This window comes from Cnephaeus nilssonii (genome assembly GCF_951640355.1).
Source record: "Cnephaeus nilssonii genome assembly, chromosome: 3".
Classification (NCBI taxonomy): domain Eukaryota; kingdom Metazoa; phylum Chordata; class Mammalia; order Chiroptera; family Vespertilionidae; genus Cnephaeus; species Cnephaeus nilssonii.
In genome coordinates, this window is record NC_137074.1 from 44,336,451 (window position 1) to 44,357,928 (window position 21,478).

At 41.3% G+C, this 21,478-nt stretch overlaps 1 protein-coding gene and 1 pseudogene across 2 annotated transcripts in view; both read left to right on the forward strand.

The window, feature by feature from the left end:
• LOC307097378 (kininogen-1-like) overlaps positions 1-12,149 on the forward strand; it is a 31,628-nt gene extending 19,479 nt beyond the window's left edge. The window contains exons 8-10 of the mRNA XM_079767405.1: positions 4,793-4,900; positions 5,015-5,101; positions 11,948-12,149. Coding sequence (XP_079623531.1) covers positions 4,793-4,900; positions 5,015-5,101; positions 11,948-12,028 — 276 coding nt within the window. The 3' untranslated portion in view covers positions 12,029-12,149. The remainder of the gene's footprint in view (positions 1-4,792; positions 4,901-5,014; positions 5,102-11,947) is intronic.
• LOC307097216 (kininogen-1-like) lies at positions 9,369-10,707 on the forward strand (annotated as a pseudogene). Its single transcript has 2 exons — positions 9,369-9,426; positions 10,026-10,707. The product of its transcript is annotated as a kininogen-1-like (transcript).
• Positions 12,150-21,478: the final 9,329 nt, after the last annotated feature.

Consider the following 21,478-nt stretch of genomic DNA (forward strand, 5'->3'; position numbering starts at 1 on the left):
TAAAAGACAACATGGTAAACTGTCAAAATGATCAATAATATAGAAATGATCAAATAATATCCGGCATATCCTTAAAATAGAGTATCAAGGACCAATGTTAAAGCATTCTTGTGAGGAGTTCTTGATGTGGGAAATGCCTTGTGTTAAAATATGCAGTGTGAAAATAAGAGGCCATAAAATTGACTATATATTCTGTTGTCAGGTGTGTTATAGAAAGTACAGAAAACAATACTGAAAGTAAACAAAAGCCTCCACCTATTCACAGTGGTGGCTTTAGGTGATGGCACAAAGGGCTGTTTATTTTCATCTTCTAAATCCTGTATTAGTTTCACTACTGCAAGGGAAACCTAACCAAATGGTATTAAAATAAGTCAAAACTGACACTTTGCTCTCTCTCCTACTCAGGCACTTATTCCTGCCCCTGACACCACAAACTTTCTCCCCCATTTCACGGGCACATGACCCATGTTAGTGGTGTACTCACATGGTACACCAATCCATGCTATTCTTTTTTAATTTAAATTCTTTATTCTCTAAAGTATTACATTTGTCTCCTTTTCCTCCCATTAACCTCTCCCCGGCCGTTCCCACCCCCAGCACATGCCCTCACCCCCCTACTGTCTGTGTCCATTGGTTATGCTTATATGCAAGCATACAAGTCCTATGATTGATCTCTTACCCTCCAATCCCCTGCCTTCCTTCTGAGGTTAGACAGTCTGTTCAATGCTTCTGTGTCTCTGGCTCTATTTTTGTTCATCAGTTTATGTTGTTCATTATATTCCACAAGTGAGTGAGATCATGTGATACTTATCTTTCTCTGACTGGCTTATTTGGCTTAGCATAAGGTTCTCCAGGTCCATCCATGCTGTTGCAAATGGTAAGAGTTCCTTCTTTTTTACAGCAGCATAGTATTGCATTGTGTAGATATACCACAATTTTTTAATCCACTCATCTTCTTATTGGCACTTAGGCTGTTTCTAAATCTTCGTTTTTATAAATTGTTCTGCTATGAACATAGGGGTGCATGTATCCTTTTTTAAAAAATTTATTTTTATTTTTTAAAGTATTACATATGTCTCCTTTTCCCTCCATTGATCTCTTCCCAGCCGTTCCCATCCCCCAGCACATGCCCTCACCCCGCTAGTGTCTGTGACCAGTATGCTTATAGGCATGCATACAAGTCCTTTAGTTGCTGTCTTACCCATCCACACCCCCCAATGCTATTCTTGTATTTGTCAGCTTTTCTTCTCACTTCATATTTCTGCTTTCTTGTGAAACTCCCTTATTGTTGATGCAGGAACACCCTCTACTCCACCATATATTGCATATCAGAGGTTTGCTGTCAGGAGAGAACCACTCATTTATACATGACTAGCTAGTCTTCAGAGTACTTGCAGTTCTCTGAAATTAATGAATCAACATCCTAGCACAGTGTGTATTTGTGTATGCCAAGGATGCCAGGGGAACAACAGGTAATGCTGTTAGTTGAAGAGAACTGACATTCCTTCACTTGCCAAGTCAATTTGAAATATGGTGAGAATCTCAGACTTACTTACAAAAGATGAATCTTTACTGGATTTTACATTTAAACAGAACAATTTGGCTGTTCTGACATTCAAGGAGGCCTTGCTGGAAGCAGCCGAGTTACTGGAAATCCATTTACCATTTGATGAATTTGCCAAATGACTGATTTTTGCCAAAGATTTATTTTACAGATTTGGTCTTGCCTTGGCTTTGCATATTTAGTCCTATTTGGATGCATGTCCATTTCCAGGTGGTTTCAGATGCCAAATATTTCTTAAATTCTCCGTTTGCACATGTGAATGATGTGATTTCTATAATAAGCCATTTCTTTTGCCCTGCCTCTGCCGCCGCTGTCCCCACTGTTGTCCATTTTCCTCCCTGTCTTTGCTCAGATGAATATACTTCAAGGATCTGTGTGTGCACATTCAGGAATTTTTCCTTTAACAAAGTACTAGAAATGTCAAGGTGTATGTATATGTCTAAGACTTCTGATGCCAATTGCCAAATTGCCAAACTATTTGCAATTATGCCAATTTACATTCATACTACCTGACTATAGGACCTTGATCATCTTGCTTTGAGTTCTAGTCCTACCAACAGTGACTGAGGCTGCATGCTTCCCACACGTGGCCAATACCAGGTATCACCACTGTTTTTTATCTTTGCCAATATATGGAAGATTAAAGATGCTGTTGTGTTGTTGTTGGTTTTTTTTTTTTTAATCTTTTGTTATTAATGAAGGTAGTAGTTTGTTTCTGGCTTAATGAGCATTTTTACTTCTTTTCTGAAATACTTGTTCATGTCTTTTGTTCATTTTTTTCATGTTGGGCTTTACATGCATAAGAATATTAATCTTATACCATATTTTCCCCAGCTTTTATTTATTTTTTTTTTTACTTTGCTTGCTGTGATTTTTGAGAATCAGTTGTCCTATCCGTCTGAACAAATTTAGACATTTTTTTTTCCATTTAGGTTTTCTTCCTCTGCTTTTCACCTAAGAAAGGCCTTCTTCATCCTGAGACCTCATGAATACATATTTATATTTTTGAGTTTATTTCTTTAATTTAAATTGTTAATACATTTGGAATTTATTTTGCTATGCAGTTATCTCTACGTTAAAAAAAAAGTTGAGCAGGATGGGTTTGAGCAGGGAAGACTTTTGATTAGAATGACACCTGATAATAATGGCAATATAGATGCCATCTTGAGGCCCTCAAATGGAAGATTTACATCTATTTAATTCCTTCTTCTTGACCCTGAATAGAGTAGAGCTATCAGTTGTGGTTTGTGTCACATATTATCAAGTTTCTTAGACAACTTTACTGTGATCAACTTTATTGTTACAGAAAATTGAATTAAGATATATTCTGAAATGAGCAAGAAAACTTATGATCACCAAAATATAGACCCTAAAACCCTTTTAGAACCTTCTTCCCCATTTATACCTATACCTGGAGTCTTAAAATTTAAGTATCAATTATTTTTTAAAAATTTAACCATGTTTACCCAGCAGAACAATGCAGGAAAAGTAGAGGGATAGGCCTTGACCAGTTTGGCTCCGTGGATGAAGTGTCAGCCCGCGGACTGAAGGGTCCCGGGTTCTATTCCAGTCAAGGGCATGTACTTTGGTTTCGGGCACATACCCAGTGGGGTATGTGCAGGAGGCAACTGATCAATGTTTCTTTCTCATCGATGTTTCTAATTCTCTATCCCTGTCCCTTCCTCTCTGTAAAAAAATCAGTAAGATATATATTTTTTTTAAAAGTAGAGGGGGAGCTTAGTTCTTCCTATGACTCTGTTCTCCTGCTCTCTTCTTCCCGCCACACATTTTCCATGCTTTTAAAAAACACACGGATAGGGAAGACTGTTTTGGTTTGCTTTCTTAAACGAGATTCTACTATCACCCTGTAACTTCATTTATTTTATTTCTTAATAGGCTTTTATTGATTTTAGAGAGAGAAGAAGGGAGAAGGAAAGAGAACCATCAATCCGCTGTCTCGTGCATGACCCCTCACCTGGGGATTAAACCCACAACTTGGGCATGTGCCCTGTCTGAGAATCAAACTCAGGACCCTTTGGTGCATGGGATGACACTCAACAAATTGAGCCACACCAACCAGGGCTGTAACTTCATTTTAAAAAATAATAGTCATCTCTCCAGGTCAACTGATATATTCATGTATTCTTTTAAACACACACACACATACATACACACACACACATTTAGATCCTAGAATTAAGTACTGAATAACTTGAAAAAAAAATAAGTACTGAATAACTTGGATTAGAAATTTGGCCATATCAACTAACTTTTTAACATACAATTTAAAGTCATTTTTATCAAGTATTTTAAGTGTAAGAGATGTAAGATATGGCATTTTGAAATGACGTTTAAAAAGCCATATATGCAATTTTTTTGAAGTCGGTGCATTTTAAAAAGCATGAGTTTAATTTTTAAAATAAATAGCATGTGCCTGTTTTATATAAAAATAAATAAATAAATAAATTGTGCCATAAAATATTAATTGTGGACACAGCATTGTGTAAAGATTAAAACTGGTGCCAGAGTACTGGCCTGTGTGGCTCAGTTCGTTGAACATTATCCAGAGCACCAAAAGGTTGTGTATTCAATTCCCAGTTAGGGCACATGCCCAGGTTGTAGCCTTGATCCAAAGTAAGGGGCGTGCAGAAGGCAGCTGATCGATTTTTCTCTCTCTCCCTCTTCCTTCCTCTCCCTCTAAAAATCCATTTTAAAAAACTTTGGTAGAGATTAAAAAGGTTTTTTAATATAAAACAATTAAGAGAGGAAAATTAAAAAATCCAAAGAATTTTCCTAGTCACAGAACTTAACCCACAATTTCTGTAGTAACACTAACTCAGTACTTCTCTGATTCAAGACTTGGCATGACAATAAGGCATACTTAAAGAAAATATTTAAGTTTTTCTTCCTACTCTTCTTAGATTCTATTACAACTTGAGTGCTTGAATGTTGTTGAATAATAAAACTCAGAAAAGTTTAAAAATAAAAATTGTAGCCTTGTTTCCTTTTATAGAACAGGAAACAAGACCAACCAACAGCCAAATATTTTACATATGCGTACAAACTAAAAGTTTATCTGTCAAACATTTGTACTTTTATATGAATACCTCTCATTTGAGCAGTGAATTAAAATTTTAATATTCTCCCCTAAGATACCCTAGGGTAAAAACATATCATTTATTATATAATATTAATTAAGGTTCTACTTTGCACTAATTAATTTTCCAGGTGGTGGCTGGAGCAAGATATTTTATTGAGTTCACAGCCAAGGAAACCACATGTTCCAAGGAAAGTAATAAAGAGTTGACCGAAAGTTGCGAGACCAATAAACTTGGAGTGAGTACTCATGCAACTCACTTATTCCCTAGAAATCTACTTGATATTTTATACTTGTTTAAGTATTTCATGAATAACACTGTTCTCTCTTTTGGCTTTTGTTTTCATGGATAGGAAATGTTAAGATGCACTGCTGATGTAATTGTGGTTTCCTGGGAGAATAGAATTGACTCCACTGTCAAATGTCAATCACCAGGAAAGGTATGATTGTAATTAGTGAGCTTGGGTAAATTTTGCTCATTCTGCAAAGTCCTATTTGGGGTTTGAAAATGAACCACTATTTAAATGAATTGGGGGACTATCTTTTTAGAATGGAGAGAACTCTCACATTTCTGTGCTGACCTCTCTTTTTTATGTCTAGAAAGGAAAACAACAGTCAGTCCCCTTAATCATTTCTCACCCATTGTCAGTGCCCCATCCTTCAGGAGCTTCTCTCTCTCTTTTTATTTTTTCATTCGTTTTTTTTGTTTTTTTTGTTTAAAGTAGTACATATATCTCCTTATCTTTTTCCCCATTGACCTTCCCCCAGATTACCCTAACCCCTATCACATGCCCTCATCCCACCCTCCCAGTGTCTTGTGTCCATGGGTTGTGCTTATATGCATGCATACAAGTCCTTGGTTGATTTCTTTCCCCCCCTCCCCAAAACTCCACAGCCTTCCCACTGTAGTTTGACAGTCTGTTCGGTGCTTTACTGCCACTGTAGCTATCTTTTTGTTCATCAGGTTATAATGTTCTTTATTTTCCATAAATGAGTGAGATCATGTGGTATTTTTCTTTCATTGCCTGGCTTATTTCACTTAACATAATGTTCTCCACATCCATCCATGCTGCTGCAAATGGTAAGAGTTCCTTCTTTTTTATAGCAGCATAGTATTCCATTGTGTAGATGTACCATAGTTTTTTAATCCACTCATCTGCTGATGGGCATTTAGGCTGTTTCCAAATCTTAGCTATGGTGACTTGTGCTGGTATGAACATAGGGGTGCATATATCCTTTCTGATTCGTGTTTCTATTTTCCTCAGGTATATTCCTAGAAGTGGGATTACTGGGTCAAATGGGAGTTCCATTTTTAGTTTTTTGAGGAAATTCCATACTGTTCTCCACAGTGGCTGCACCAGTCTGCATTCCCACCAGCAGTGCACGAGGGTTCCTTTTTCTCCCCATCCTCGCCAACACTTGTCGTTTGTTGATTTGTTGATGATAGCCATCCTGACAGGTGTGAGATGGTACTGCATTGTCGTTTTGGTTTACATCTCTCAGATAATGAGTGACTTTGAGCATGTTTTCATATGTCTCTTGGCCTTCCTTCTGTCTTCTTTCAAAAAGATTCTATTTGAGTCCATTGCCCATTTTTTTATTGGATCATTTATCTTCCTTTTATTAAGTTGTATAAGTTCCCTGTAGATGCTGGGGATTAAACCTTCATCAGTGATAACATTTGCAAATTTGTTCTCCCATACAGTGGGCTTTCTCATTGTTTTGTTGATGGTTTCCTTTCCTGTATAAAAGCTTTTTATTTTTCTGTAGTCCCATTTGTTTATTTTCTCTTTAGTTTCCATTGCCTTAGGAGTGGTATTGGTGAAGAAATTGCTTCGGCATATGTCCGAGATTTCTCTGCCTGTGGATTCCTCTAGTATTTTTATGGTTTCCCATCTTATGTTTAAGTCCTTTATTCATTTTGAGTTTATTTTTGTGTATGGTGTAAGTTGGTGGTCTAGTTTCATTTTATTTATTTATTTTTTTTTTCATGTATCTGTCCAACTTTCCCAACAGCATTTATTGAAGAGACTGTCCTGACTCCATTGTATGTGCATGCCTCCTTTGTCAAATATTAATTGCGCATAGTGGATTGGGTAGATATGTGGATTCTCTATTCTATTCCATTGATCTACATGTCTGTTCTTGTGCCAGTACCATGCTGTTTTGAGAACAGTGGCTTTGTAATATAGCTTGAAATATGATATTGAGAACCCACCTACTTTGTTCTTCTTTCTCATGATTGCTGTGGCTATTTGGGGTCGTTCTTTATTCCAGATAAATTTTTGGAGAGTTCTTTCTAGGTCTATGGAAATATGCCATTAGTATTTTAATGGGGAGTGAATTGAATCTATAGATTGATTTGGGTAATATGGACATCTTAATGATGTTGAGTCTACCAATCCATGAACATGGTATGTTCTTCTATCTGTTTACGTCTTTCTCTATCTCTTTTTTCAGTGTATCGTAGTTTTCCACTTATAGGTCTTTTACCTCCTTAGTTAAGTTTATTCCTAGGTATCTTAATTTTTTTGGTGTGATGGTAAATGGGATTGTTTTCTTAGTCTCTCTTTCTGTAAGTTCACTATTGGTGTATAGAAATGCCATAAATTTCTTGGCATTGATTTTGTATCCTGCTACATTGCTGAATTCATTTATTACGTCTAATAGTTTTTTGATGGAGTCTTTCCGGTTTTTATGTCATCTGCAAATAAGGACAGCTTTACTTCTTTTCCCATTTGGAGCCTTTTATTTCTTCTTGTCTAATTGCAATGGCTAATACTTCCAGTACTATGTTGAACAGGAGTGGTGAGAGTGGGCATCCCTGTCTTGTTTCTGTTCTTAGGGGAAATGGTTTTAGTTTTTGCCCATTGAGTATGATGTTTGCTGTGGGTTTATCATATATAGCTTTTATTATGTTGAGGTATGATCCTTCTATTGCCACCTTGCTAAGAGTTTTTATCAAGAAAGGGTGTTGTATTTTGTCAAATGCTTTTTCTGCATCAATTGATATGACTATGTGATTTTTATCTCTCAATTTGTTTATGTGATGTGTCACATTTATTGATTTGCGGATATTGTACCATCCTTGCATTCCTGGGATAAATCCTACTTGGTCATGGTGCATGATCTTTCTGATGTACTGATGGATCCGATTTGCTAGAATTTTGTTGAGGATTTTGGCATCTATGTTCATGAGGGATATTGGCCTATAATTCTCTTTCATTGTGTTGTCTTTATCTGGTTTTAGTATTATGGTGATGCTGGCTTCATAGAAGGACCTTGGAAGTGTTCCTTCCTTTTGAATTTTTTGGACTAGTCTGAGAAGGATAGGTTTTAGTTCTTCCTAGAATGTTTGGTAAAACTCTCCTGTGAAGCTGTCTGGCCCCGGGCGTTTGTTTGCCGGAAGCTTTTTGATGACTGTTCTAATTTCTTCCATAGTTATTGGCCTATTGAGCTGTTTAGATTCTTCCTGATTGAGTTTTGGAAGGTTATATTTTTCTAGAAATATGTCCATTTCCTCCAGGTTGTCCAGTTTGTTGGAATAGAGTTGTTCATAGTATTTTTTTTACAATCCTTTGTATTTCGGCAGGGTCTGTTGTTATTTCACCTCTTTCATTTCTGATTTTGTTTATTTGGGTCCTCTCTCTTTGCTTCTTGGTGAGCCTGGCTAGAGGTTCATCAATCTTATTTATCCTTTCAAAGAACCAGCTCTTGGTTTTGTTGATCTTTTGTATTGTTTCTTTGGTCTCTATGTCGTTTATTTCTGCTCTGATCTTTATGATTTCCTTCCTTCTGCTTACACTGGGCTTTTCTTGTTGTTTTCTTTCTAACTCTTTGAGTTGTAGGGTTAGGTAATTTATTACCATTGTTTCTTGTTTTTTGCAGTAGGCTTGTAGAGCTATGAACTTCCCTCTCAAGACTGCTTTCGCTGTGTCCCATAGATTTTGGATTGTTGTAAAAATGGGTTGCTTTTTATAGCTCCCTTCTGTTAGCAGCTCTGAGGACCCCCTTCCACATTCATGGATCATGCCAGCCCCAACATCCACGGACTTTTCTAGGCACAGATTTCCCCAGACGGTCCTCCAGCTCCTGCCGCACGCACATTTCTCTCTCCCGCCGGGACCAGAGACCTCACCTTATCCCCAGCAAAATCTGACCTTTCAGTGGTGGAGTGAAGAGCTCCTTTGAATCTGAATGTTTGTGCCAATTGGGGACAGGTGTTCTGGGGATCCCAGCTGTTCGGTGGTTGCTGCAGTTGTGGATTTTCAGGCTTCTGATAAGATCTACTTTCCCTTTCAAGATGGCGTGGTTTCCCCCTCCGAGCCTGTAGCTCTGGGAGGGGACCCAGGCGTAGTGGGTGCTGACTGGTCAGTGGAACCCTGTCCAGCAGTCCCCCACCTTCTCCTGGAGTTTAGCTTGCCAACAAACACTCCCTGTCCAGCAGTCCCCCACCTTCTCCTGGAGCTTAGCTTGCCAACAAACACTCCCTGTGCAACCCTCAGCTGCTCCTTCTTCCTGCTCTGGGACAAGGCTCGGAACACGTCTGTCTATTCTGTAGCCATTTTCTCCTCCCCTGTTATTCCTATTTTAGAGATGAGAAAAGTGAAGCTAGTGGTGCGTGGATACAAGTGTAGGTCAAATCAGAGTCAACCAAATTCACATGATGCTAACAACTAGGGTCTGGCTTATTTGACTCCAAAGACCATGCTCTTTGCACCACTGAACACTGCCTCCAGCATCCTGTTCTCACCAGTAGTGAAATGTAGGTAGGAATCATCCACATCTTCAATGAGAGTTGCCTCTTGTCTTTTTTTTTTCTGATTTATATTTTTCCCTGTATACGCATATATGTAGTGTAACACAGACATTATACAAAGGCTGCATTTCAAGCTTATGAATATGTCCTAATGTGTTTCAGCCCAACAAAGTAATTGTGGGCATATGCTGCATATATATTCAGTCCATAAAGCCATTTTGGGTCTTTTGATATAAAAACTGTAATTGTGCTAATAGAAATAATATCAATTAATAAATAATGTGCCATGGTATTATGTAGTTCAACCTCCCAATTTTTCAGATGAAGAAAAACCTCTGCAGTTTAGAGGACTATTATTAAGAAATATCCACGCATTATAAAATCAATCAAAAGAAGAAAAGTTATTCATTCTCATTCTTTCTGAAGTATTAACATAGCATTTAAAACCTGGCTAAATACTTACTCTGTTTTGAACCAAGGTCTCAGTCCCTTCTTTCTTCATTGATAATGAGGCTTCCACAGTAATGAATTCATCTTAATATTTCCTGATTAGATCACATTGTGGAAAATACCTCCAGGTTTTTTACAGTTCCGATCAGTATAAGTGGCGGTAACGAAAGAAGGAACAACTGTAAGTCCACCCCACACTTTCATGACACCTGTACAAGATGAAGAGCAGGATTCAGAAAAAGAACAAGGACCCACTCATGATCATGGCTGGGGCCATGAAAAGCAAATATAACATGGCCTTGGCCATGGCCATAAACATGAGCATGACCAAGGCCTTGGGCACCAAAACGGACATGGTCTTGCCCATGGACATCAATGGGAACATGGCCTAGCCCATAGACATAAACATGAGCATGAGCATGGACATGAAAAACATAAAAATAAAGAAAAAACAGAATGGAAATCACAATGTTTGGAGAACAAGTTCTTCTAAGACAGTACTACATCTGCATAGATACCAGAGAAGACAAAGAACCAACATCCCTCCCCTCCATAGCCCAGTCAGGTGTAGCAGTTGCCTTTCCTGAATTTTGGGACTTAGATCTCATTGCAGCTACCATGACTAATACACCGTCAACTCCCACAGAGAATGATGATTCTTGGATCCCTGAAATCCAGATAGAGCCAAATAGCCTTTCATTTAACCTGATATCTGATTTCCCAGAAACAACTTCCCCCAAGTGTTCTGGATGCCCGTGGAAGCCAGTTAATGGAATGAATCCAACTGTGGAAACAAAAGAATTTCATGATTTAGATCTCTCTGATGTTCTTTTTTAATTTATGCAGCCATGGGTGTTTCTTTAATACTTCCTCATCCCCTCTCACCATTATCCACATACCCTGGTATAATGCACCAAAAACCCTGAAGCTTCAAAACAGCCTAGAGAGAAATGGTGAGGCTCCCAATGGGGACACCGTCGATTTCTATGGACAACACGAAACAGTGTGCAGGATTCTAAATCCTTTCTGAATCTTCCTCACGAGTTTTCCTAACTATCACAGAAAATAGACAAACAAATGTGCCTTGTGGCCTACTGCAATTTGCTTTTCTATTAACAAATATGTACCTTAGAATGGATGTCATCGACTTTCATACAAAGATTCTTGTCATTCTGAATAAACTGTGGCATCTGGTCCCTGAACACATGTGAAAATAAGGAAAGTCAAGAGACTGAATGCTGAACTTACTAATAGGGCAAAAATAATAATAAAAGCCACCAGAGGTCAAAGAGGGACAACAAAAAAGATAGACTGGCCAAAGGGAGGACAGGAGGAAATAAACTAATTGACTTTCTGTTTCCAAAATGGGCTAGTTATATCAAATAGTTACTCCCACTTCACAAAGCTATTCTGGTAATTCTCTTTCTGAGTCAGAGTGTTTCTCAGAAGTCAGTAATTTCTGTTAACTCAATAACTACTCTTTGCAACAAGGCTTGGAAATAGGAGTTTTCTGTTTGTCTATTTATTGCTGAGGCTAGAATGATCAATCCTTAATTTTCAGCAGCTCTGAGTTTAATGATAACGGAAAGCAGGAGTAGAGACATAGAAGGATATCTTTTTTTATAATTGACAAGGGAATATCATAAGATGTGATGAAAAATTTATTCAGAAATTTTATGAGGTAATGCCTCTCTAGCCATACTTTATCATCGAGTCATCTTTTTGCTATGACATTGAAGAGCGCTGATTTTTACCAAAAAAGGACAATGCGATTGTTGTTAATTGCTTCTAATCTCAGGGAAGCACGCATTTCATAATCCTTGCTGTGTTCTGCCTAGGGAAACAGGACAGGGCTTTAAACACCTACAGTCACTTGTGGATGCATGTGGCACTGCTACTTCAAGTTATTGGATGCATTTGAGCCTCTGAGTTTTTATTCCATTTCAAATATTACCTGTACTTTTCAATAAAGAACCAATGATGTCAGGAAAAAGAATCTCATATTATAAACTGGTTGCTTCACTCTTTTCTTACTGAATGATAACATAATGTTAACAGTATTTTACTATACTTTCAGAAGCAACTAAGGCCCTGCGTGTACAAGGGCCGACCTCGGGAGGCAGGGACAGAGCCAACATCTGTGAGTGAGGCCTCTTGACCAGTGGGCATAATCTCCACGCCTGGCACCATAGCCCCAGCAACCTGTCAGCAGCCTTGAATGGAAGGACAAGAAGATGGGATAGAATGTCAATAGAGAAGAATGCCATTTTATCATTCTGGTTCTGGGTGCAATAAAGTCTGATCTTAATGTTCTCACTCCTGGTTTATTCACAGTAGTCTGCTTTCAGCCACTCCCATCCTGCAGCAAAGTCCACTTGATCAGAGAGAATGCTCTACCATGGAGACTCACAGTGCAACTCTGGACTGGCGGGGATCCCTTAAATGGGCTTTCCTAATACTAGGACTTCATCATGGGCTCTAAATCAAGGGTTTTGTGGATGATGTTTCCATCAGCAATCTAAGGAATCTCTCTACCTGCCCTTCTTCCACTCTCTCTTTTTTTTCCCTCTCTCTCTCTCCTGATTTCCAGCCCAAAGTTAAGAGAGATTTGTCTTGTTTTGTTATTTTTAAAGATCTAGGTAATTACCAAAGAAGAAAACAAAAAATATTCTTTGTTAATAGGATGCTTACTAACTTTTCACTAGCATAAAATATCAAACCTCAAAAAAGTTTAAAGAAAATTTAAAATGGTCTTTCTGGTTCAAATAATGGTAAAAAGTAGAAATCTAATAGAATAAAAAGTGATAAGAGATTTTTTTTAAATTTTCTGTAATAGGTATTTACCGAATGCCAATTGGAGCCATTTACCATGCTAGACAGTTTCTGTTTGGTGTGTGACTTAGTCCTCACAACAACTCTGAGGTCCCCATGACCACCTTTCATTTACAATGAGGAAGCTAACTCCCAGTGCCCTGCTCAGGGTCACACAATTACTGCATGACAGAGCTGGCATTCATACTCAGACCTTTTGAACTTCATTACACCAAGTTACCATGAGGTATTATTATCAATGTTAGCATTACAAAAAAAAACCACATTTCTGAATCTGAGAATGGTCATTATCTCAATACAAAAACCCTTATTAAATATCTTACTGTGTCTGATGCTGTTCTGAGTACTGCTCAGGGTAAACTATGACGGAGTCAATCACTGGCAATGGCCATTTACTGTTTGCTTAGCACTAGGTACTGAAAAGAAGAGAAACAAGTGTTAAAAGACATAACTCCTGAAAGAATTTACAATCACATTGAGAAGTTACGACTAAAGCATGTGGGACTGACATTTAATCCACCCCATGATCATTTGTGGAGCAGTAAGCAGACCTGATGAATGGGATAGGAAGATATGGAAGAGATGGAAAGATAAAATTAAGCCCAACTCGTAGTTTGGATTTGAAGTAGTAGTAGAGAGCCTCTGACAGTTCTTGAGCTGAGACCTGCTGAAAGAGTGTATAAAACACATGATTCTGAAGACTCTGGAAAGTAACTGGTTAGAATGAGACGAGACTGAACTCAAGGCAGAGTTCAGGTACTTTCACAGAAGGTGACCACCCAGGCTGGTATATAAAACCTACGGGTCTCACTCAGCAACATTAGGTGTTTCTACTTTAGACCTTTGTTAGATAAAATAATCATGATTTTCCTGTGACCCAGAACCTACCTTTCACTCTTTAAATATTTGCACCCTCCTCCCACTTCCAAGCCAAAACCACACCCATGTTTCTGACCTTGGCTCTGAAACCACACAGCTTCCTCCTTTTATACTCCTCTTCAGGACAGGAATTTCCTCTTGTTTAGCCCAACCCACCTTCCTCATGTTGTCCAGGCTGAGCACCTCAAGCAGGATGCCCTTACCAGTTTTCTACCCCCTTTTACCATTTCCTGCTAAGCCTCATCCCAATCTGTCCTGTACTCCTGCTTTACCCCATCTCCCCGCAGGCCCCTGCTCATGCTCTGTGGGAGAAGCCAGGCCACCCCAAGTCTCCTATGAGAACACTTGAAAGAATCCAGTAGATATGATAACAACCCACTCTTCCAGAATTCCTAGTGTCTCTACCTGTAAGGTAGATGATCAGCAAGCAAAATGTTATCTAAATACCTTGCAAAAATTGCTCTTGTTAAATTACTTACCTTCAGCCTGTATTTTACAAGAATTTCCATTTGGCCACCACATTCTGTGTCTTGCAAAAGTTTAACTGGAGGTGTTGCCCAGTATTCACATTAGAGGCAGTGCAGTAAAATGGTTAAGAACCAGGGTTCTGCAATTAGACAGCCTGAGTCCAAAAGCTGGAAATTTATTTAAGTTATCAACATCCCAGTTTCCTCATGTGAAATATTAGGTTAATAATATGCTCACATCATAGGTGTCTGGTGAGACTTAAAAGAGGTAATTCCTTGAACTGGCATATTGCTTAGCACATGGCAACCATTCAGTAAAGGGTAGCTATTGTTGCATTACTGGAACAGAACTATGTTACTTTTAGAATTTAACTCTGGAGGAAAATATTTTGTCAGACAATGAGATGTGTTTAACAGAGCATATATCCCCTTTTGCCTTTGCAGCCATACACATGTTTCAAAGGTTGTAATCAGCTCATATCAAGTGGTAATATCTGCTCCCTCATTTTCAATTCCACTGTTCCCAACCTGGCTGCACATTAGAATAACCAAGGGAGCTCTAGACCATAGGAGGCCAAATCTCTGTGCGTTGTTTTGAACATCAGTATTTCTCAAATGTTCTCCATTGATTCTAATGCATCTAAAGGTGAGAACAATTGATTTAGGCCTATTCTTCCTTTCAATCCTGGTTTACAGTGTACTGCTTTATTGTCTTTCAAATCCTTTTTTAAAATAAGAAGGTTATGAGATTCACAAGGCATGCATGGATGGGTGGATGGGTGGATGGATGGATGGAGGAAAGGATGGACAGACGGACAGACAGATAACTAAGCATTATATTCACTAGGTTTGTTGCAATAAATATGAAGAGTATAAGATGGGTATAAATGGCCTTTCAAAGACTTTTAACAAATTATTAACTAAGTATGAGAAGTGAAGGACAGGATTAAGTCAAAGATGACAAAAAGTTTTTTGGTCTAGGTGCCTAAGGGAATAGTAATACCATTAACACAAACAAGGAAACTGGGATGTGTTCTGTGCTTCCTAGTAACTCTAAAAACCAGACTGACCCCAAATGCACATAATTTAAGATATTTCAACAACTGAATAAGCATATGAAATCATTATGCAAATGAATGTAAAACACAACTCAGACCCACATCAAATTATTTCATTTACTGCAATATCTGTGGCACCTGCCATATTAACAGGGAATTATCATTAGATACTCATGGACCAAGCCTGTGAAAAACAGGTGAGAGAAGTACAATTACAGGACTCCTCCTATCAAAAAGAACAGAAAGGAGAGAAATTGTTTTCTGAAAATAATCTTAACTTCTATTTGACTGATGAATTAGAAACCTGAAACTAGCAAAAGATCATTATTATGGCAGCTTTTCTGTCTCCTATCTTCTCTATATGGCATTTCTGATTGTGTGTAAACACCACTATTTTAAAAACAGATAAAATAGTAGCTCTTGGAAAAAATAAAAGTACCAGCTTTTTTACGTAAGCAATATTTACCCACTGGGTGCTTTGGTCAACTTAGCTAAACAGGAATTGTTTCCAAGAAGCCCCTTTTCTGTATGGTTCTGGATAAGATTTGTTCAAAAGAGACATTTGTATGTGAACAAGAAGATGGAATGAAGCAGAGCCACGAATCTCTGAAAGTCACAGAGTGAGATGCAATGAGTGAGGGCTCAGAGGCAAGAGCTCAGGCCTGGCCTCATCCTTCCTTATTTGGCACTTAGCTCTCTCCCCCACCGCTGGCCATGTTGACCTACAGGCACAGGAGGCGCTCTAGGGCAACAGCCTTCTGTGGGTTTCTTCACTAACTCCCCCCACAGTTCCTCTGGCAGCTGGACTTGCTTGTCCAGATTTCTTTAAAATCTCCGACTTGTCCTACAGCACCAATGCCTGGGGAAGGCTGGTTAATAACTTTGATCCTCTAACTTCTTTAACCTGGATCTAACTTCCCTAGCCCCTCCCACAACGGTGTAAGATCTAATTCCTAAGATAAATCCCTTATGCCCTAAGACTCATAGTGTTGTTCTGCTTCCCTGATCAAACCTTGACTGACACATCAGACACCCCGCCTCCATCATTTACATAAGGAAACACAGTCCATTGCTTTCCAATACAGAACCAGGTCCAGCAATGCAACGGCATTAGAGCATCTCCTAAGAAAATGAGTGAAGGCTGTTCAGTAGAGTGGGGGACACAGACACATAAAAACGTATAAAGAGATTACAACAGGAGGTAGAGATGTGCTTATGGGCAGTGAGAGCAGAAAGAAAGAATCAAGTTTGGGAGGCAGTAAGCAAGCTTAGAGGGCAAGGACTTGTCTCTCACAGCACCATTTTCCCAGGTTCCAGGCACAGTGCCTTGAATTGAATTAAATTGAAGTTAACTGAATTTGCATATTGCACAGTGGTAAGTCTAGGAATAGGGCACTGAACAAGACAAACACGGCTAATTCATGCCTTCACTTAGCTAACAATCTAGTGCAGTGGCTCACAAACTTGAGCGTGCATCAAAATCTCCTGCAAGGCTTGCTAAAACCTGAATTGCTGGGGCCACTCCCAGAACTTCTCATTCCCTATGACTGAGGTGGGGCTGGAATTTGAGCTTCTAACAAGTTCCCAGGAGATGCTGGTGCTGCTGCTCTAAGGCATATGGTAGAACTACTGGTGTAACAGTTCTCAATTACTAGGGCAACTTTTAAAAAATACCTTGCTAGGAGCATCACTCCAGACCTGTTAAGTCATGTTTGAAAGGTTCTGCAGGTGATTGGAATGTGCAGGTCAGGGTCAAAACCACCGACGTGATGAATAGTAGCAGTTACCATGTATTGCTTACTTGCTGTGTGCTGGACACCATATGAAGATCCCATACACATTAACACATCGGGATACCCCATTTTACAGGTAAGAAAACTCAGGCTCAGAAAAATGAGATCAGCTGGCCAAGATCACACACCAGGTATCATTAGGAGAGGAAGGATGGAACCCAGGTCTCTGACTAGAGTCCACTCATGTAACCACAGATGCCTATGCCACAGGGGCCTGATTTAAAACAGCACGCCTGATTTAAATATTGAGGAGAAGTTCCCTAGGTAGATAAAGAGGAGAATGCTTTTCAGGCAAAAGTACAGGCACATTTTGTTTTATTGTACTTGGCTTTACTGCATTTTACAGGTTTTGCATTTCATGTAAATTGAAGACAAAACCCTCCACCAGCAAAAAGATTGCAACACTCACTCTGTCGCTGTAGTCTGGAAACCAACCTGCAATGTCTCTGTGGTTGGCCAAACTGAGCTCCACATCTCTGGAGGTGCTGAAGTAGAGGCTGGGAGTCAAAGGTCTTCTGGGACAGATTGCTGGGTAGCAGGGCAGGACAAGGTGACAGCTGTGGCTCACCCTCCTCCAAGAGTCTAGAATTCTATAATGAGGGGATGGAGACAAAGAGGAGAAGGAGGTGGACCCAGAAAAGGAGAAAGATACAGGCAGTGACTTGCTCAGAGTTCCCCTGAAGATTAATGAGCAGTTACTTCTTTCCTGTGTCTGGTCTCTGTGGTTTGAACATCCACTACTGCTTGGTTCTGACATCTTATCCACCCCCAAATCATTTTCTGCTAGTTACATGTGCCAGATAAATATCTATAATAATAAAAGCATAATATGCAAATCGACCCAACAGCCGAGCACTACCGTCCAGATGACCTTCTGAACAATCTTCCGGACGAAGCCAGGGCTGGGAGGGCTGAGGCAGCTGGGGCTGTGAAGGCCTACTCTTGCATGCATTTTGTGCATTGGGCCTCTAGTTAATCAATAAAAGCCAGAACATAGGACAGGCAAATGTAGGACTAAGATTGAGCCAATTTATACTTAAATATTCATTTAAATGTTGAAATTCACTATTAATTGTTCTATTGTATACTACATATTTAAGTGTACAATGTGGAAAAGTGAGAAAATCCAGAAGGACATAAAGCAGAAAATAAAAACTATTGAAATTTTACCAGCCAAAGGAAACTACTGTTGAAATTTTGGTTATAACTTTTCAGAAATGTGTTTCCCCCCCCCCCCCCAAATGTCTGTAGATATATATATTCCAAAAAAAGAGTCCTGCTATAAATATAATACATAATCTCTATTTTTACACAACATATATCGTGACCATTTTTAATGTCAGATTTGACTCCCATAAATCTCTCATAATTATAATAAATATGTATATTAACACCTTTTAATAATGATATGCTGCTGAAAAACCACAGTGGGTAAGAAAATTCAGTAAATATGCATTTGTTGTTGCTATTACTGTGGCTGATATTACAAAAGGTGGATCCACAAATAGGTGGAGACCCATATTTGAGTGGTTGACTCAGAGGACAGCCAACAGTCCTTACTTTCTGAATGTGTTTCTATAGTCAAGAGGTGATTCCGCTTAAATATTTAATCTTATTCAGGCATGGGAGGCTTCGTTGTGATATTCCAGTGAGAAGCAAGTTTTTTCTTATTGCGAGTAAAATGAGAAATGGAAGGAGTGACTGTAAAGAGGCAAACTCCTTTCCCAAGGTTCTCTCCTCCTTTACAGAGACAAACTGTAGCAATCCTATCTAATAAAACAGTAATATGCAAATTGACCGCACCTTCGCTACACCCATAAGCCACGCCCACCGGCCACGCCCACCGGCCACGCCCACCGGCCAACCAGGAGCAAATATACACGTTAAACCAGCAAAGATGGCGGGGGGAAAGGGCAGCACCCATGTCAGTGAGATCCAAGCCATGATGGTGGACCAGGGCAGGCGGCGTGGGTTAAGGCCGGCAGCCGCCTGCCCAGGTCCGCCATCACCAATCACGGACCTGGGCAGGCGGCGTGGGTTAAGGCCGGCAGGCGGCTGCCCAGGTCCGCCATCCCCGATCGTGGACCTGGGCAGGCGGCGTGGGTTCACGCCCGCTGCCGCCTGCCCAGGTCCGCCATCCCCGATCGCGGACCTGGGCAGGCGGCGTGGGTTCACGCCCGCTGCCGCCTGCCCAGGTCCGCCATCCCCGATCGCGGACCAGGGCAGGCGGCGTGGGTTCACGCCCGCTGCCGCCTGCCCAGGTCCGCCATCCCCGATCGCGGACCTGGGCAGGCGGCGTGGGTTAAGGCCGGCAGCCGCCTGCCCAGGTCCGCCATCCCCGATCGCGGACCTGGGCAGGCGGCGTGGGTTAAGGCCGGCAGCCGCCTGCCCAGGTCCGCCATCCCCGATCGCGGACCAGGGCAGGCGGCGTGGGTTAAGGCCGGCAGCCGGCTGCCCAGGTCCACGATCACAGATCACGGACCAGGACAGCTGCCTGCCCAGGTCCATCACTGATCTCAGAGCTGGGCAGGCAGCGTGGGTTAAGGCCTGCAGCCACCTGCCCAGGTCCATGATGAGGGATCACGGACCAGGGAAGGCGGCGAGGGTTAGCGCCCGTAGCTGCCTGCCCAGGTCCGCCATCACCGATCTCGGACGAGGGCAGGCAGCTTGGGTTAGCGCCCACAGCCGCCTGACCAGGTCCTGGATAAGGGCTTCGAGTCAGCCATTGCCAGTGGCAGCTGACTTAAAGCCCCTATCAGGGATCATGGACCAGGTCAGGCAGCGTGGGTTAAAGCCCACAGCCGGCTGCCCAGGTCCGTGATCACCGATCTCAGAGCAGGGCAGGCAGCGTGGGTTAAAGCCTGCAGCAGGCTGCCCAGGTCCACGATCATGGATCACAGACCATGGCAGGCGTCATGGGTTAGCACCCGCAGAGGCCTGCCCAGGTACCGGATCACGGATCCAGGTGGCGTGGGTTAGCACCCACAGCCGCCTGACCAAGTCCCCGATAGGGACTTGGAGTCTAGCATAAGGAAAAGAATAGTCAGCAAAAGCAGGAGACAAGGTTTCATAAGTTCTCCCCCAGGTCACCACTGTTCTCTTATACATTTTAAGTATCCCAGACTTTGCATGATGGGATTTGATTTGAATTATGCCTGATAGAGATTTCATGACATGAATTGTAGGCTCATTCTTTCTTTTTGTGGTTGCCTGACTGAGAAAGGCCTTGGAATGAGAGAAGGCACTTTTATTTTCCTTTTTCATTCTTTAGAGGCTGAGGAATTACAGTTATATGAAGAAGTTAGTGAGAGAATGAAAGTCTCATGCTGTATTATTCTGTAAGTTTTATCATGTGGACTATCAAAAACTTGGTGGGATCCTTTTCAAGAGGTGTTACAAAAATTATGTTGAAATTAACATTCAAGAGTAAAAGGAGAGAAGTGAGTGGTGGGTAAAGGAAAGAACTTTGTCCTAGAAACCAAATAGAAGCCACATAAACCTTCAGATTCTTACTCATTGTGCTTTGGAGGTATCCTATCTAATGAAAGAGTAATATACAGATTGATCATCACTGCAACACACAATATAGCTGCCCCCATGTGGTCAAAGATCCTGCCCCCATGTGGACACAAGATGGCCACCACAAGATGGCCAGCAGGAGAGGGCAGTTGGGAGGCACCCAGCCTGCAAGGGAGGGCAGTTGAGAAGGACTAGGCCTGCAAGGGAGGGCAGTTGGAGGTGATCAACCCTGCAGGAGAGGGCAGTTAGGGGTGACCAGGCCGGCAGAGGAGGGAAGTTGGGGGCAAACAGGCTGGCAGCAGAGTGGTTAGGGGCAATCAGGAAGGCAGGCAGGCAAGCAGTTGGGAGCCAGCAGTCCTGGATTGTGAGAGGGATGTTCGACTGCCCGTTTAGGCCCGATCCCATCGGGCCTAAACGGGCAGTCGGACATCCCTTGAGGGGTCCCATATTGGAGAGGGTACAGGCTGGGCTGAGGGACAACCCCCCTCCGTGCACGAATTTCGTGCACCGGGCCTCTAGTTAGAATAATAAGAGTCACAACATCCTTGTCTCTCTGGAGCCATGTCCATGAAGACGCAGGCATCTTCTAAGTCTATTATACAGTTTTCTGCAGGCCATTGTCAGGGCTGTGCATGGTGGCTGGTTCCTCTTTCCAGCCACAAATACAGTCTGCCCAGTTCCCCAAAATGTATTCTGGCACGGGAGAAAGTTGCTTCGCTGTACACAGGTAGCTTAACCCCTATACAACTGGGCTTGGACCTCTGCCTAACAAACTGCAGTCTACAAGTTCAATATGCAGCCTCCGGTCCTCCCACCCCATCGGGGTCTCAGCCAGTCCCTCAGTCAGACTTCTCCTCTCTTGGAGAATCTCAAAGTCCTGAAGGCTCCCTCCCGGGTCCAGGGAGAGCGCCTTTCCTTTGCCCTTTGGTTAACCCTGTTTACTAGTTACAGGGTCCTGCCATAAGCTGTCAGTCCAAAACAGCCAGAGTTGCAGTTAGAAGCCCTGCATATTACAAAGTGATCCTGTGGCAGTAGGTATGGTACCAGGCCCCTGCCTTCG